The 18270-nt window shown below is 35.5% G+C and overlaps 1 protein-coding gene across 2 annotated transcripts; it reads left to right on the top strand.

Moving 5' to 3' along the window:
• Positions 1 to 1059: 1059 nt before the first annotated feature.
• Positions 1060 to 14290, top strand: LOC135223771 (uncharacterized). Of its 2 annotated transcripts, XM_064262540.1 has the most exons (4): positions 1060 to 1355; positions 3991 to 4265; positions 6480 to 6582; positions 13855 to 14290. In XM_064262540.1, the coding sequence occupies exons 1-3, from the start codon at positions 1303 to 1305 to the stop codon at positions 6548 to 6550; spliced, it is 399 nt and encodes a 132-aa protein (XP_064118610.1). In that variant the 5' UTR covers positions 1060 to 1302; the 3' UTR covers positions 6551 to 6582; positions 13855 to 14290. The 2 variants fall into 2 exon arrangements, with proteins under 2 accessions (XP_064118610.1, XP_064118611.1); XM_064262541.1 differs by lacking the exon at positions 6480 to 6582 and having other exon boundaries at positions 1067 to 1355.
• The last annotated feature ends 3980 nt before the right edge of the window (positions 14291 to 18270 follow it).

Here is an 18270-nt window from a genome sequence, read left to right as displayed (position 1 = left end):
AGCCGGCACAATATTTTTCTCAGAAAACTAGAAAGCACTGAATTTTAGCTCTTTGAAAAGGTGTCTGAAGAAGGGAAACGATACAATAGTAGAATACCAAAACTAGTAAGGCTAGATTGCGTTAGAAGAAACTATGAATTGATTACGGTCAGCATGACAGTAGTAATAATAGTCATTACTGTGAATAATGACATAACTATACATTTGTCTTGTGTGGAAATCCAATCTCGTTCGTTATATCTTTGCTATTTTTAATTTGGCAATTACGGTGCGGACCTTCCAGTGAGGCCAAAACGCCATTCAGTTTTCCAAGTCCTTCTTCCCATATCCCTGACGTAAGTTGACCTTACGATTCGTTATAATTTTCTTTATCATTATTATTTTTAACTTTCCGGCTTAAGATGTTCTAGTAAAGACAAAGCCACCCAATTTTCCCATTCCTTTCGCCCATTTCCTTGACGTAACTTAACCTCACAAGTCCATCTCCTAAGACTTATAACTATAAGCATTACTTAAGGTTCTTTGCGGCGCCCTTCGGCCCCTAGCTGTAAACCCTTTCATTCCTTTTACTGTACATCCATTCATATTCTCTTTCTTCCATATTGCTATCCACCGTCTTCTAACGATTGTCTCTAAGTGCAACTGCTAGGTTTTCCTCCTTGTACATTCTCCGTAGGGAGGTAGTGCCGTCAGTGCACCTTATGCGGTGCACTGTAGGCATTACTTAAGGTTCTTTGAAGCGTGCCTTCGGCCCCTAGCTTTAACCTCTTCCGTTCATTTTACTGTACCTCCTTTCATATTCTCTTTCTTCCATCTTACTGTCCACCCTCTCCTAACAATTGCTTCATACTGCAACTGTGAGGTTTTCCTCCTGTTACACCTATCAACCCTTTCACTGTAAGTTTCCGTTTCAGCGCTGAATGGCCTTATAGGTCCCAATGCTTGGCCTTTGGTCTAAATTCCATATGCAATTCAATTAATCCTGGTATATCTTTCAAATCTATCTACTCTTAATTTCACTTGTAGCTATGAATGACCTCATTCTATATTCCTAAGACTTATACTGGCGTGGTTCGGAAGTCACGTAAAGCAGTTGGTCCCGTTGCTGGATAGCCACTGATTCCATGCAACGTAAAAACATCATACAAACAAACAAACTAAGACTTATACTCGAATTTCGCAGAGAACTTCTGGACCGAGACTGACCTCTACACGTTGTTGAGCACCTACAAGAAGGTGAAACCGAAGCTCTGCAGCATCCTGGATTCCAGCAGGACCCTGTGGAGGAAAGTGGGCGTCTCCATGAACAGACACCCTAAACTCTGCGAGAGGAAATTCAACGATCTAGTGATCAAGTATTGAAGCCTGGTTTTTCAGTCGTATTTCCGAGTTTTAATCGTGTTTTTTACCAGTCATATTTTTTTTATTCGTCATAAATCTTCACTGCTGCTGTAAAGTCAGTCTCAGGTTTTCCAATACATGAATACTAAAGTAGAATATTGTTTTCCAGAATATAAGGCACAGCAAGAGCTTGTGACATTGAAATCGTACGTCAGGAATTCTGTAGTTGCAAATTAATTGTGGCTGTTAGCCTCAGCAAAATTTATGTTAAAGAGCAAATGTATAATTTTACCAATCTTTAACCCCAACATGGGCTACGAGTCGTCATCGAAAATAATTAGCTGTGAAAACCGTAAATACGGACGAAGTTAAAGGTTTTAAATCGTTTCATTTAAAGTGCTTTATTCATTTTGAGAATACTGCAAACATTTAGTAAAAGGGAAAAATTGCAGCTTTTTTGTTTAGATACACTCAGATTTTCATGGCTCGACTTCATATATCTATTTATAAAAAAACTGCATACTTTCTGAAAGTTCCATTGTTCAATGATGTTAAGAGTACCATCTGTACGTGTAAGTGTACACACAGACACTATTATATATATATATATATATATATATATATATATATATATATATATACGTATATATATATATATTATATATATATATGTATATATATATATATATATATATATATATATATATATATATATATATATATATATATATTATATATATATATACATATATATATAAATATAGGGATTTGTGACGATTCGACACGGCCGATTCGCCGCCGACAATTAGCCACCGCCAGTTCGTCACCAGCTTTCGGCCACTTGGGTCATTTCGCCACCGGAGACTATTCGCCACCAGAAATATGAATACAGTGTGTATTGGGTTTTTTCCCTTTACAACTTTCCATTTTTTTTTTTTTTAGCCAATTTTATCTTTACTACTACAAATTAACAAAAAATAAAAAGATGTAAAAAAAATAAACAAACATTTTATTGGTTTATGAAACAAGTTAAGAAATCCCTCAAGATATTCCAACATTGTAAAATGTTACTGGTTTACACCAAAAATTCATTTTAAAAAATTATCAAAAATAAACAGAAATAGTTCATTTGATAATTATGGCTATTCCTTTGCGATATTCCAAAGCATCTCTTTCACCGTAGTATTCAAGAGCAATTTTTTGTTATTCTTTCGTCCGCGTTTCGATATATGTTTTTTTTAGCTTTAATGGTGGTGGGCAACCCGCTATCAGCCGTTCCATATATAAATCTATTCCTTTTTGTAATTTCATTAAAGTTCCTATGAATTTCCATGTGGTTGGGTGGTTAGCTTCGAGTTCAAAAGTAATTCTTCGATGAGCTGATTTTGCCTGGTTATTTGTCCGATCTTCACCATTTAAATTTGCTTCCACTTTGGTAACTTGTACACTGGCTGCAGAGGCAGAATGGGTGTGTTCATTCATCTTCTTTATCACAGCGCTACTCTTGGTGTGGATCCGTCCATTACATCGCCCCGTTTGTTCGCAGTGTCAAATTTTGAGGCTTGGATCACTATTGGATGATTTATCAAAAACGTATATAAAGCCATCGTGTTAAAACTTCTCTTTTCCCCGTTTGCTAAGAATGTCATTTTTGAAGAATTGAGGGAGACTGGGGAAAAAATATTAGGAAAAGAAATAATTTGGATTTCTTTGTTTTTAAACACTATGAAAAAAATTAACTTTTCTTTAAATGTGTATTTATTACATTTAACAACCAAACAACATAAATCTAAACAATGAAAACAAACGACCTGTTTGCGGCGGCGAATAGTCCTCCGTGACGAATAGGAATAGGCGGCGGCAAAACGGCCTTGGAGGCGAACTGGCGGTAGCTAATTGTCGGCGGCGAATCGGCCGCGTCGAATGGTCCCATCCCCATATATATAATATATATATATATATATTATATATATTATATAGATATATATATATATATAATATATATATAGATATATTATATATATTATATATATATATATATGATATATATATATTATATAGTGTATATATATATATGATGTATGTATGTATGTATGTATATAGTGTTTGTGTGTATTGATAATGAAAGGACTTCTTAGGCAAAAGACCCACTGCTTGGCTTTTCAATTTAGTCTTATATTTTGGATCCGATTTCCACTGTAATCCTTTTTGAAATCCGTACAGGAAATACTCGTACAATATAGATAAGCTGCTCTTTTTCACCTTGTTTAACTTTTTTGGGTTTTATGTACAGCCCTCCAGAGGGATGATTCCCTCTCTGGCGGGTCTTTGTACGTTTTCAAATTAAGTTGCTTCTTATATCTCCTAATAATCTTTTTTGTGTTTTCCGTCAGTATCGTAGCTCCTGCAGCATACGAGGGTCTTTAGTTATTTTTTTTTAATGTACTTCCTTCTTGTATGATCTTCATTTCAGGTGGTATTTTGTTGTATATAGTTTGTATATGCTCGTAGTCTTGAGACAAGCCTTTGACAATGACGCTGTTTTCGTAAATGTAGCTGGTGGATTTCACATAAATATCAGGCAGCATCTTCCATCATAAAAGTCACCAAATCCCAGGACAGCGAATCATCATTATCCCAACTTCGCAGGTACGAAGAAATCCGAGAGGACGAGGGCAGGGAAGCCAGGAGGCTGAGGAGCACCCTGTATTACGATCTCCTCCACGAGCTGATCGAGAACGACCCGGCCACGGCCCTGAGGAACGTCGTGCCGGACGCTGGCATTCTGGCAGTCAATCTGGGCAACAAGAGCCCCGATTCCTTGAGCGACTCTGCTCCGACGGACAACGACGAACCGTTCCTGCTGCAGAAGTCGACGGCCGGACGCGGGGTCGAGCAGGCGACCATCACGACGCTCCCTGGAGGTATATCATGTATTTTTGTCTTGTTGGTTCTCTAGAAATGAACGGCCTTACTCATGTTTACAAAAGGGTGTTTTTGTCCGTTGTAGGACGTTCAGGACGCGAATACGCTAATAAGGGAAGAGTGGTGGTAGATCAATTTATATACGGTTTTATGTACTAAAGCTGTTCTCGTTATATTATGAGAAACATCAAACTTATGATTTTTGCATAAAGTTCATCGTATAAGTTCTTTTACTCCTCTCTCGAGTGAGAGCGCTCGCCGAAACAAAAGGAAATTTATATTTCTGCACTTGGGGGTGTAAGTGACTGAACGATTTCACGATATGATTTTATTTTGATGAAGCACTTACATATGCTTTGTCCGTTTTTCACAAATATTCTTACAATGCTGAAGTGAATAATTTTTGTATTGCCGCAGAAGAATTTGCTTTTCATAGAACGAACAAGGTAAAGTAGCGAGTCTCGTTAAATTCAAGAAAGCGACAGACCAACCTAACGAGTTTTTTTTTTTTTTTTTTTTTTTTTTGCATGAACATAGTGTGTCTATGCATAGGTCTACGATCGGTCTACGAGACTGGCAGCCTAATATTTGTCCAGGCCGGGCGTAAGGTCAAAAAATGTGTCCCGAGGTTTTATCTATTTATATATAACGCTGAGAAGACATATTTAAGAGAGCAAATAAGGGCTTAAAGTCTGATATACTCCTACTTGTCAAATATAGGAAGTTTACAGGAAGCAGTGAAAACGAGAGTAAGATGAGAATTCCATGCTTAGATAGAATCGAACAAATTATTACTAATGATTAGATATGTGTGGGAGGTGGTAGCTGGGTGGGTGTTACGAGGCCAATGTGGGAGGAGAAGGGACTCGCTTTCATTTGAGGAGAACACCATCTGAAATAATACTTATATGGTAAATAAACAGCGCAGGCATCTTGTGGAAGTTAGAGCAGGAGATCCAGAGAAGAAGCAGGAACCGTGTCCTTGAAAAGACACGCTAAAGAAGAAAGGATAAAAACATGACCAAGTTTCTTGAAGGAGAAGAAAGATAAAACTCCCAGTCATGTATGTTGTGTGTAGAATTGTTCATTTGGAATATGTGGTCACGCCAAACAAAGTGTGAAATCATGTGAACACGAGATGCTGAAAGACCCATAGAAAAGACACGCTTGATATCGTTGACATCAGGCAAAATAAAAGAAATGTTTTGAGTTTCTAAAGTGGCTTTAGGCATCATAAAACCCGTGCAAGAGAGACAAACCCCATATAGTAGTGGGGAAGAAAGCAGGTGCTGTAATCTTAACAAGAAGCTAGACATTTGAGATGAAAAACTAGAATCCATGAGTGAGTTGACGGAGATGAAATCAAGCCAAAAGAGAGTATTTAGCTGACTGTTTCATGCTAGGATAAGAGAAAAGTAGTTTAGTGATATAACGACAGATAAGAGAAAAGTAGTTTAGTGATATAACGACAGATAAGAGATGGTACATTGATTTAAAGTGTGAGCTAAATTTAACAAGTTCTCAGTGCTGTGTCAATATACGTAAAAACCAAAGAATAAAGCTGTCACCTTTCTTTATGGAAAGCTGAACAAAAGTCGTTGGTGGAAGTCACACATGGAAAAAAATAGTGATTAAGTATTTGAAACATTTTATTCCCTCAGTAAATCAGTTATGGCTTTGAAATTAATATGTTGTTCAGGGAAACAAGAGCCCTGTAGACCTTATGAGTAGATAGAATCGGGAAGTGAAAAAATGAAAAAGGGGCTTAGTAGGGTAAGAAACGTAGAAATCGCAGAATAGTCCTTTGGCTAGGAAAGCAAGTTATCAATCATTTAATCATTTAGGAGAGAAAGAGAAGGGGAAGTTTTATTTCCAGTTGTTGGGAAACTTTAATGTTTATTTTTATGTCTGTAAGAAACAGGATCAGCACGTCAGATATCCTCGTAGTACAGAACAGAAGGACTTTTGCCAGCAAGCAAGGAAGCTCGTTCATAGTTAAAGGGTCTAAAAATAAACAATTGTAGCAACGAGAACTAAATCATATTCCTACTGACTGGAAAAGGAGATGTCCTTACACTCCAGTCTTTCACAGTGAAGCACAAATTTATGAATTAGCGTGTTACCTAAGAAGTCTTTCAGAGTGACAATCAGGAGGTAACTCTCAGAGACAAAGACAGGCTAAACTGTCTTGATAATCCACCTGTTCTTTACAGATAAAAGGGCGTCTACATCTAAAGCTACACAAGCAAGACGTGCAAGATATGCAAAGCATGCAAGGCCCTAAGTTAAGAAATTATGCAAACTGTGACCTCAGAGGTGTGTTGAATAGTATTTACTCTCGGACCCTACGTAAAGTTCATGTTCTTTTTTTGAGTTGTCATTCCACTGGTCCACGTAGCATTGTATCATCATAGGAAATGTGTCGCTCTCACGCTCTAGTCTGCATTTTAGAGTAACGAGTTGCATTTTAGAGTAAAGAGTAGATGACACCTGCGGTCTGACGTTTATGAAAATTGAAGCAATGGTCTTGAACATTTTTTTTATTTGTAGAGATCGTTTTTTAAATTTTCAAGTAAGTAGTCAGCAGAGTTTAGCCACCTGGGTTTGGTCTATGTTTCACTAATTGCGCTGTGTATATACACATAGAAACATACCTGCATGTACACACAAACACGAACAAAAGCTAGAGGATCCACACACTGAAACACAAGTATTTACATGCTATAGTAGATTCACATCAACCGTGCATTTGATGTCTAGGCCTGTCCCTTACGACGCTCCTGATTGGCTGTTGATGAGCCAATCACACGGCTGGAAACTCTGTCTTTCTCGAGAGTTCACATAGGCAGGATGTATGTTCCGCCTCTCCTGAGGGATAGGTCTTTCAAAAGTATCCGTCAGGAGATGTGGAACATACATCCTGCCCATGTGAACTCTCTCTCTCGAGAGAGTTTTCAGCCCTGTGATTGGCTTATCAACAGCCAGTCAGGAGCGTCGTAAGGGACTTGCCTAGACATCAAATGCACGGGTATTGTGAATCTACTATAGCACAAATGTACATACACACTCACACACATGCGTGCATTGTTATGTATACACATGATTATGTATATATTCGTCTGATAGTTTCTGTCGTGTATTGACGCCAGTGTTACAACTTCCTTATTTTGAACATAAAATGAATGTGCTTTTCCCAGTGATGTGAAATAACATTATAAGAAGGATTTATTTCTGACTGCTGGTTTCAACATTGTTGAGACTTTCTAATCTTAAAGAATATATTAGAATGCATAACTTTTGTTGAGGTTTTGATCAGCGAATAATTTTTGCAGCGTTGAAAGTGACCCAGATAGTTAAACGTACAGAATAAAGGCAGTTTGTGTGGGGAGATGCGCTTTCTGTTTTTTAGTGTGATGAGTATGAATGTTATTCACGTAAAATCTCTGGGAGAGAACAATTCTACAGTTCATAATAGTAATTACCTCATAAGACGTTTTGTGCATCGTCTTGGTTTTCTGTTGAATTTTCCGTTATGTTTAGAGTTTACAAACAAACAACAGGTTCTTCTTTTTCATTAGGATTTTCGTGTACCCAACCGTTTAAAAGAAAAACATTTTCTGATATAGTAGTGAGAAAATTATTTATTTCTAACAAGTCTTGACCAGTGATTATGTCGAAGCTTGGTTGTGAAGTTAATCACCAGAACCGACTCTTCTAGAGTTGGATTTTTATTCAAAATGGTTCCCCTTTCTGGCAATGCTCTCTATAGCCCTCTGAACAACATTTCATTACAGTTCCAAAAGGGTGGGACATTATGGTGGCGAATCTCATCATTTTTTTCCTTGGGCCAAATATCTACATTAACAGGGAAAAGGCAATGGTTTGTAGTAATTTTACTCATAGATATTGTGACGAGTTAATCCACATGAGATTTTCAAGAATCTTCTTAAAAACATCACAGATGTCTCTACTTGTGTGTACATTTTCATCAAAAATTAAGATTTTCGTTGCCTGTGATTCGACAAACCTTTTTTTGAGTGTTCGTCACTGCTAATTATTGAGGCACTTCAGACCAGTATTTCAAGATATAGAGCCAGAAATGTTCACCTATTGTTTGAGACATACATATGATCAAAAGTAGTGATAATTTCTCCCATCAAAATCCCAGTCTAAAGGAAAATTAGCTGATTGAAGTGTTACCTCAGATTCTTGATAGTTTGAGCTTTCTTGTGAGACTCGCCTTGGAGTGGATATATAATTTTCCCTTTTCTGGTCTATAGGAGTTAATTGAAGGACTTGCCAAATGGAGTCATTGCGTATCAATCCTTTGTTTCCTTAGGTGGAAGGAAATGTAATTTGGTATCAGAAAACTAAAACCCTCTCTTAGGGTGGCCCCATAGCCGGGTAGTGCCGTCAGTTCACTTCGTGCGATCCACTGTAAGGATTACTTAAGGTTCTTTGCAGCGTGCGTTCGGCCCGTAGCTGCAACCCCTTTCGTTTCTTTTGCTGTATTTCCTTTCATATTCTCTTTCTTCCATCTTCTTTTCCATCCTCTCCTAACAATTGATTCATAGTGCAACTGCTTTGAGGTTTTCCTCCTGACACATTTCAAACCTTTTACTGTCAATTCCCGTTTCAGCGCTGGATGACCTCATAGGTCCCAGTGCTTGGCCTTTGGCCTAGATTCTATCTTCAATTCGGTTCAGTTCTCTTGGAGTGGCAGAACTGATTCCAGCTGGCGGGAGCTCCCGAAATTGAAGAGGAAATCAGTCGACTGGTAACTCACACTGCAGTTCGTTGTGCATGCATATATAAGAACACTGCAATATTAATTGTCTACAAAATTACAAATTATATTAATGACATAAACTGAAGTTTAAAATCAAACCTAATTAATTTCCTGCTGGTTGACAATTAAGTAATGAATAACATATCTGTAAGTGATCAAAGGAATTCAAATATATTCCAAGACAATTGAAAGGATTGGTGTCAAAAGAAATCCAAAGCAAATCTATGAAAACTTGGGGAATAAATTGAGTCCACAAAGCTGCAGGCAAAATATAGTTTATGCACTTAAATCTTATGTAAGTTTTAATCCACACAAGTTTCTTAACAATCCTAAGCACACACATTATGACCGTTACGAATTAGTCGAGTTAACAGGCTAACAGAGAGGATTACATTCTTGAAACTACTACCCCAACACTGAAATGTAAACATTGCACAATTTAACTGTTCCGCACCTTAAGGGACCGTAATTAATGTAGGGTAATGTGCTATTACACTGACGCAATGCCAGCCTAATGGACGCACCAAAAAGAACATTGGATTTTACTTTACGTTAATTATGCTAAGACACTACTATTCATCCTCAGAGGCCTTACAGTAACAACAATATTTTTATAATGTTCCGTGTTAGGTTAAAAAATCACTGCTAGATCCCTGTCTAGATACCAATACGTGTATAGTACAAATCAAATAAAGTCATCAAATAAAGTCGAATTGAACTCCCTCCACCAATTGCTAGGTAAAACTACAATAAATGACATTGCTTGGTCTACAGGACTAATCAGTATCCTAAATAAGAACAGTTTAGAAGTGAACTCTGCTCTGCAAATGAAAATCATCAAGCAAATAATGTTTACAGTTTTTTGTACAAGAACTCTACATATTACTGTTCATACCTCAGACTCAATGATATAGCGATCCTTGCAAAGAAGTAAGTAATACTTGAATAATAAAGAAATACCAAACCTGATATTTGAAATAATGTAACTACAGAACATAAACGTAAGTCTCTTCGTGACGATTATTTCAGAAGCCAATGTTATATACTTGGGATACTGGCATTGTTGCAGGTTCGCTCTTGTAAAAGAGTTGCATCATTCAGAAAAAGGAAAACTTGTAGATTGCTCTTAGTACGCACTTGGCAAAATACGTATAAGTTTACATTTGGGATGAAAAGCTGGCCCACTCAGAGTGAGGCAACTGCCAGATCAGAACCTGACCTGGCCATTTGTGTGAATCTTTCCAAATAACTGAGTGCAACTAGCTATCCCTTCTAGTGTGAACCTTTCAAAATGACTGTGGGCAACTGGCTATCCCTTTCTCCAGTTTCCAAAATGTCTGTGTGAAATTAGTTCTGAAGGTGTAAAGTAACTTTCTGCACTTAACCCTCACATTAAAATAGTTAAGGGGGCATTGCGGTTATTAAAATTACATTTCGTAAGAGGTAAATGCCTCTGTGGTATTTGGAAAATAACTTAAGCTACGATTCATTAATCCAAAGAATGTCACTTCCACGTGGCTACTAATCAGGATATTGGAGAAACAAATCAACAGGTACCAATATATCTAAAAGTAAATTCGTACAGAGAACGGCTTGTTAAAAGAAGCAATTGTAGATGAGGCACTACTGCCGTTTTCTGACGATAGCCTCAGAAAATGCAGCACCACTTCTCTTGACGACCGGTCCCTTGCTTTATAAACAACTTTGCTTGTTTTGAGTTTTCGTAGTTTTACTTTGATAATATTTTCACAATACCTCGTCAGATTGAAAAGAGGAATAGAACAGATTGCCGAAAGCTATCTGTATATATTTATTTTTAAATATCTTTGTACCCACACATATCAGTGGTTGTAAATTTGTTGTTCTATTTCATGAATTATGCTACTATGGGTCATATTCTTTACTCAGGAAATTAGCAGCAGAGCTAAACGAGGGCCCTTTCTCACCCCTTGTCTTTGTGGCAAACATTACAGAACCACTGAAATAACTTTTGGTATCCACTGGGAAAGAGTGCCATCAGTTTCAGGTAGCTTTTCTTTCTTCTTCAACCAACTGATCCCAATTTTCTTCGGGTGGTGAGACTCTGTGATTCAGTTAGAGATGTGTACTGGCATCAGCTATTGGGAACTTTACCTTTCATATACCCGTAACCGTGATTAGTGGTGAATGGACTATTTTGATATGTTTAGTTTTTGGCTTCCAACTCTGCAAGAATTATTAATTTTTTACACACTGCCAAATAGTTTGATTCAACGCTGATAAAAGCTGCAAATGGTTAAGTATTAACAGATATTATTGGCTTGAAAGACTATTATATCTATGTGTATCATTCATCATAGACTATAAAATATATTCCTTACCATAACCAAAAATTTATTTCCCTGAACATGTTAGCTTTCATATTTAACAACTGGTCAAACATGGGATGGCTTGGCTGCTGATTTTTCACTGTTGATATGAGGCATATTTTAAGAATTAAATAAGACTATTGATGAGTTGCATGTGAACTTGAAGACCAATAAGACTGAGTGCGGATTTGACTGAAGCACAAGACTTAAATGTGAGGCCCCGTCCACACGGTCGAGCTTTGGTCGACGAACTTTGTCCGATGTGACGTCAGAAGCGTAGAAACAGCGAGAAAAGTCAGAACTTTGCCGCGGTTTCTCCGCTTCTGACGTCACATCGAACAAAGTTCGTCGAGCAAAGCTCTGCCGTGTGGACGGGGCCTAAGAAGCCAGAAGACTCGAGGGATTGAATCTGGAATAATTAGGACTTTTAAATCAAGAAGATGTAAAAGAGCAAAAGTTGCCTGTTTTTTCTTCTATAAGACTTTTAGCTCGGACTTAATGAAAACAAAAATCCCATTTTAGCACCAGTAGCCTGCACACAATTGGGTCATTATATAATCAGCCATAACGGAATATACTGGATGATCACAGAACAAGCTTTTTCTGATTTTCATTTTCTGCGTTATTTACCTTGTTGTTTTGTGTAATTTAATGCAGTTTTTTCTCCGTCTAAAGCCCGTTTTGAGACGTGGATTAAAGATGAAGTTCAACTAGGGAACAAAAGCAAAAGAAAGTATATACATTTTTTACCGGTCATTCTTACGAGTGGTACATTGCAGTGAAAATAAATAGTTTTAACAACAACGCTTGACTCTATCCAAGGTTCTCTTCAGTCTTGAATATCATGTATTTTCCCGTTAAACAGATTTCTTTGGCATCAATTATTTTTCGTTTTTCGGATCATGTCAAGATTAGCGAAACCCTTATTTTTCAAGACAATATCATACCACTTCGATTATATATATATATATATAGTATATAAGATATATATAGATATATATATATATATGATATATATATATACATATATATTATATATATAGTATATAGCATATATATAATATAGAAGAATAGAGAATGGATATATATATATATATATAGTAGATATAATATATATATTAAGACGAAATATATATATAGATATATATATATATATATGTACATATATATATATATATCAATATATATATAGTACATATATATATATATATATATAATATATATATATATATAGATATATATACATATGACCTACATATATATATATATATTATATATATATATATATATACGTATATATATATATATATATATATATATATATATATATATATATAATGTGTGTGTATGAATAAATTTATAATGAAATATATAAAACTCAATGCTAAGTATAAATAATGGCAAAGCCACGAATGAAAATGAAAAACGAGAACTGCCGAGACCTTTCGGTCTTAACGACCCTTTTGCTTCTAGTAAAGGGTCATTAAGACCGAAAGATCTCGGTAGTTTTTCTTTTTCATTTTCCTCCGTGGCATTGCCTTTACCTATATAATAATATACATAGTACATATATTTATCAAAATGGTATAATATTGTCTTGAAAAACTGTGGTTTCGTCTAATCTTGACATGATCCCCTTTTTCCAGATAAAGTCTAGGTCATTGAAAAGGAAATACGTTTTCCTTTTTAACATACTTGAGCATAGCCCCTGCCTAGATATTCCAGAAATATAACGATTTACTTAATAGTATTGTTCTGTCAGGTATGCGCTCATTGCAGACCAAAGGTTAATTCTGTTGGGTAGAAGAAGAATTTCGATATCTTGTCAATTTTATTGACTCACTGACGACGTCATCCATAAATTTCAAAGGACCAATAAACAAAAAAAAACAAGGCATGATCTGACCTTCAGCTTACTCGGGACACATGCAAGATTTTCCCCTCACTCTTAAGTTGTAAACATTATATTCCTAATTTTTAACATGAATTAAAACGTGCTAAAATCTGTAGTCAAATAGAGTCTTGTTTCACCACGTGTTTCACCCACGAAAATTAAAAATAATAGGCTATATTTTATAAAGAAATAATTTTTCTGTACTGATTAACATGCACTTTATCTAATATTTTTTACTTTCATTCTAATAAATAAATCATAAATGTCCAATCTTAAAATTCCTGTATCAACTCGGAACATTTTTCAGGCGTTTTTAGGCTCTTCCATAGACCTTTCCAAACCCCCAACAACAACAACAACAACGTAGTTGGTAGGCTTACTCCCAGAGTAAGGTAAACAAAAAAAGGAAGTACTGCTCCACTCCCTGGCCAAGCACAACATAACTCAAGTAACAAACAAATTCAGATTTTTCATCTCTAATTGAGTTACAGCCATTTTTTTCCCTCCAACTTCTAACGACTGTTAACCTTATCTTCATATTTTTCTCGTCCTAACAGTGATGGAGGTGGAACGACGGACGCCCAGGGACGTATCGTACTTGCTGCAACTTGCACGCCCTTAGGGCCAACGAAATGACCCCCCCAGAAAAAAAAAATAATGGGCGGGGGAGTCGTTCGTGAATCACTTCCGTTTTTATACGCGTTCCTCGAGTAGTAGAATATTGAGTGACGTCAACTTTTATACGTAATAAAATATTATTATTATTATTATTATTATTATTATTATTATTATTATTATTATTATTATTATTATTATTAGAAAAGTAAATCCACAATAATATGACTGTTTGATCTCGTTATTTAAAATACAAAGCAGAACGCTATCGATGACTCTGCACGGTCTCCTTGTCAATTTAAAAAAAAAACAAGATCAAACAGACATATTATTGTGGATTTACTTTTCCATTTTAATGAATGAAGTGATTGTGAATTTTCTTTTATTATTATTATTATTATTATTATTATTATTATTATTATTATATTATTATTATTATTATTATTATTATTATTATTATTATTATTATATTATTATTATTATTATTATTATTATTATTATTGACTTTTTTTCAATGATTTCGTGTAATATCAGAATGATATACATACATCAAGGGCACTCCTCACTTGTTGATGTATATAGTATTGTATGTTGTATGTACGACGATTATGAAACATATCTGTACACGCTAGCAAAAATGTTATATATTTTTCTATATGTGTATGAAAAATGTATTATATATGACATTTGTGTATATAAATACTGTATACACTTACACGATACATTATATATATATAATATATATATATATATATATATATATATATATATATATATATATATATATATAATGCACACACATATATATATACGTATGAGTGTGTGTTTGTGTATACAAATTAATTTAACATTTATTCTATTTCCAAGGCAATATAATTAACACCTGATCGCAAGTACAGATTTTCCCTTGGGTGTCTTTCTCTCTCGGTCTCCTCTCATATATGGATAAACAAACACTTTAAACTCATTTTCCGAGAGTGTTTAATCAGGAAAAAATATAAAAAGGAGTAAGGCCCATACTTTTTCAAAACTCTTCTTTTCCTCCCCTACTTCAAAACTCTGTAAGTGGCTTCTTTCGTCTATTTTTTCAATTATTAGTTTTTCTTTTGCAGAGCCAAGACAAATCTAGCCCATTGCCCTAATGGTTCTCATGGCATAAGTGGCAGTATAAGATAAGGAGATTGTTTAGCAGGAAATACAGGGTAACCTGTTTTCATAGACGTTTCCTAAGGAATTTGTTACTTCTCTGTTGCACCTCACGGGGTGCACTGTAGGCATTACTTAAGGGTCTTTACAGCATCCCTTTAACCCCAAGCTGCCACCCCTTTCATTCCTTTTACTGTACCTCCATTCATATTATTCCCCATCTTGCTAACCTCCCTCTCCTAGCAATTATTTCCCAGGGCAACTGCGAGGTTTTCTGCCTGTTACCCCCTTTCAAACTTACCTGCTCTCAATTTCCTTTAAGGTGTTGAATGCCCTTATAGGTCCCAATGCTCGGCCTTAGTCCCTAACTCTATATTCCAAATCATTCCTATTCCTCTGTTGCTCTCACACAGAAAAACTAACATTGCAGTAGATGTAGAATTGACTGGATAAAAGTGTTTGCCGGTGTAAAAGTAAACACGACTTAGGTACAAATCAGCGTTCCTGTTTTTTCGAATGTTTGTGAAATCTCTTGTATGGAAGCTCTTGTGATTTTTCTCACCTTGAAAGGTGGAAAATGTCCCCCTTAGTTTTCCCCTCAAGAAATATCATCTTGCATGTGTCTTCCCATTCGCTCACCTGAATATTCACACCTGTACACTTAATGGAACCTCTACTGTAACAAGTAAACTACGTACTCGTACACGTTTCTTTATAATCTAGAATCAAAATTTGGGTGCTCACTTAGAAATGATACGTATAAGAGTTCTGGGTACTCCTTGTTTTGTAACCCACCTTTGTAACCACATAATTATATTCACTGTAAAGTTCCACATGAAAAGGAAAGTTTTTGTACTACTGGAATAATACTCTTCATCAATAAAATGACAGGTGTACACAGTAAAATACTTTATTTTATTTTCCTATTGCTTTATAGGTAAAAGCAGTCATGTCAGATGGAGTGAGTCCATCTAATAATTACTGAGGTGGGAGATGTCATAATCTTATGAACATAATGAAAGTATCCAAATCAAAGAGACCCCAAAGGAAGGTAGTGTCGTCAGTGCACCTCATGCGGTGCACTGTAGGCATTATTTGAGGTTCTATGCCGAGTCCCTTCGTCCCCTAGCTGCAAACCTTTTTATTCCTTTTACTGTACCTCCGTTCATATTCTCCTTCTTGCATATTACTTTCCACCCTTTCCTAACAATTGATTCATAGTGCAACTTTCTACTGGTAGTTTCGGTTTTTGCGCTGAATTATTTCATAGGTCCCAGTACTTGGCCTTTGGCTTTAATTCTATATTCTATTCTGCTCTCATATCAAAGGGGCGTCACTTGGAACAATGTAAATGGAGTGAAAAACAATAGAAATAAAGCAGACAAGAGTTTTGTTCAGGTAAAATATTAATGAGTCATCCTGAGAAATTGAACGAAAAGCCAAGTTCTAAGTAGCAAAAAGTACACTTTTACACACACACACATTAACACACGACTCACACACACACACATATATAGATATATATATATATATATATATATATATATACTATATATATATATAATATATATATATATCTATCTATCTTTCCCCGGAACTTACTTTTGTAATATTTTTTTATAACAAACGAAATTTTAGTGAACTGTAATCGCAGAAAAGACAATATTGCTAATATAATAACGAAAATTGACATTTCTTGTACATTAAAGCAATATTATCAGTCAATATAATCATATTTACAGTTACGTATCATGTAAAGGAAAAGCCCTTAAAGCTAAAAGTAATATACAATTTTAAGAATTGGAAAAGTTGGTATTTTTACGTTGGAAATATTTGCTAAGCAACAAAGCCGGTAAACAAATAAAATCATTAGCATCTTAAGATTTTATGTATGACCTTGTCTTCCGGAGTATTGGACTGAAAGTGACATTTTTATAGAAATTAGAAAAAAAAAGTTGGATGCAAATCTTCAGCAAGCCATGATAGTTCTGCAACCTCCTTGTAGATGGCGCCACATGCATCACAATAAGGACAAAGTATAGTTTTCTTACTTTAGCGTCCTTGTGATGCATGTGGCGCCATTTACTAGAAGAATTTAGGATGATTGTGTACCTTCCTGATTCTGTTGTCCTTGTTTTGAGTACTAAGTTGATATTGGAGCTGTAACCCCATGTGTCTGTCTTTAGGTCAAGTGGAAGTTGTTGGATGAGCACAACAGCAGGAAGGTTAGTGGAATTCTGTTATTTTAATTTTTATGTATTCTAATGGTTAGTGATGTGCATGTTAATGTTGTGGTTAATGTTTTCTTGTGCCAGTATATGGAGGTATTAAGGTTATCATAATTCTAAATTGTCAGTCTACAGTATTTTATGAAATACATTGAAACTTGGGAGGGTAGGCATTACAAGAGTAGAATGAGTTATCTGCTGTTTTATTTACTATTTTTAAGCAGTTATGCCAAAAAACTAATTTTTGGGGTTGTTCAAGCATTTAGGACAAAACCTTTTATTTTTATAGTACAATTTAAGCATTTGGGCCAAAAACTATTTGATCAGGTTTATTTATTTAAGCATTGAGGCTCAAAACTCTTTAGTTTCATTTTTAAGAACTATACCCAAAAACATTTGTATTTGATTAGTTCTGTTAATTGAAGCTATGGAATTTATGAATTTTTTGCTATTTTGTAATAGGTGGCGTTGGCCTTTTGAGATAAAATCATTCACGGGGTTAGTCTTTAAACCGGTCTGTTTTGCATGAGGAGTAGGGTGCGCATAGACTTCATATTGATAATTGTGTGGTCCTCTGCATATAAAACCTACCAAATACTTTAATATCGAACAGTTATACTAATGCAAGTTTGAAGTCTTTCAATAAACACTTCATGACCAATTCCGAAAAATTTGAGCGGCCATTAGGCTAACTGATGAGAGAATACTCCAGCACATTTCACACAATCAAAATATATACAGGAAATAGCTTACCTTACAGTGGAGGATAGTTCAGCAGCAGCTTTCACAAAGGCGTAAAACCTTGGTAAGGGGTCTTGAATGTGCAATTTAAAATATGCAACGGCTAACTATCCCATTTTTTTTTTACCGAAAGGCTTTATTGTTCAAGTCAAGACTGCACTTTTCCTTAAAAGTCGGGCAAATGTGTTCACTCTTGATTAAACAGTGATTTTGGGCAAAAGTTACGAGCCTTTCTATAGGCCC

This window comes from Macrobrachium nipponense, chromosome 10 (genome assembly GCF_015104395.2).
Source record: "Macrobrachium nipponense isolate FS-2020 chromosome 10, ASM1510439v2, whole genome shotgun sequence".
Taxonomy (NCBI): Eukaryota; Metazoa; Arthropoda; class Malacostraca; order Decapoda; family Palaemonidae; genus Macrobrachium; species Macrobrachium nipponense.
This window is presented reverse-complemented; position numbering and strand designations above follow the sequence as displayed.

Excerpts from the sequence above, each read along its gene's own strand:
- LOC135223771 (XM_064262540.1), top strand. The coding sequence starts at position 1,303 with ATGAACAGACACCCTAAACTCTGCGAGAGGAAATTCAACGATCTAGTG. Across the intron at positions 1,356-3,990 it reads TTCAACGATCTAGTGATCAA|GTACGAAGAAATCCGAGAGG; the intron begins GTATTGAAGCCT and ends CCAACTTCGCAG. Across the intron at positions 4,266-6,479 it reads CATCACGACGCTCCCTGGAG|ATAAAAGGGCGTCTACATCT; the intron begins GTATATCATGTA and ends TGTTCTTTACAG.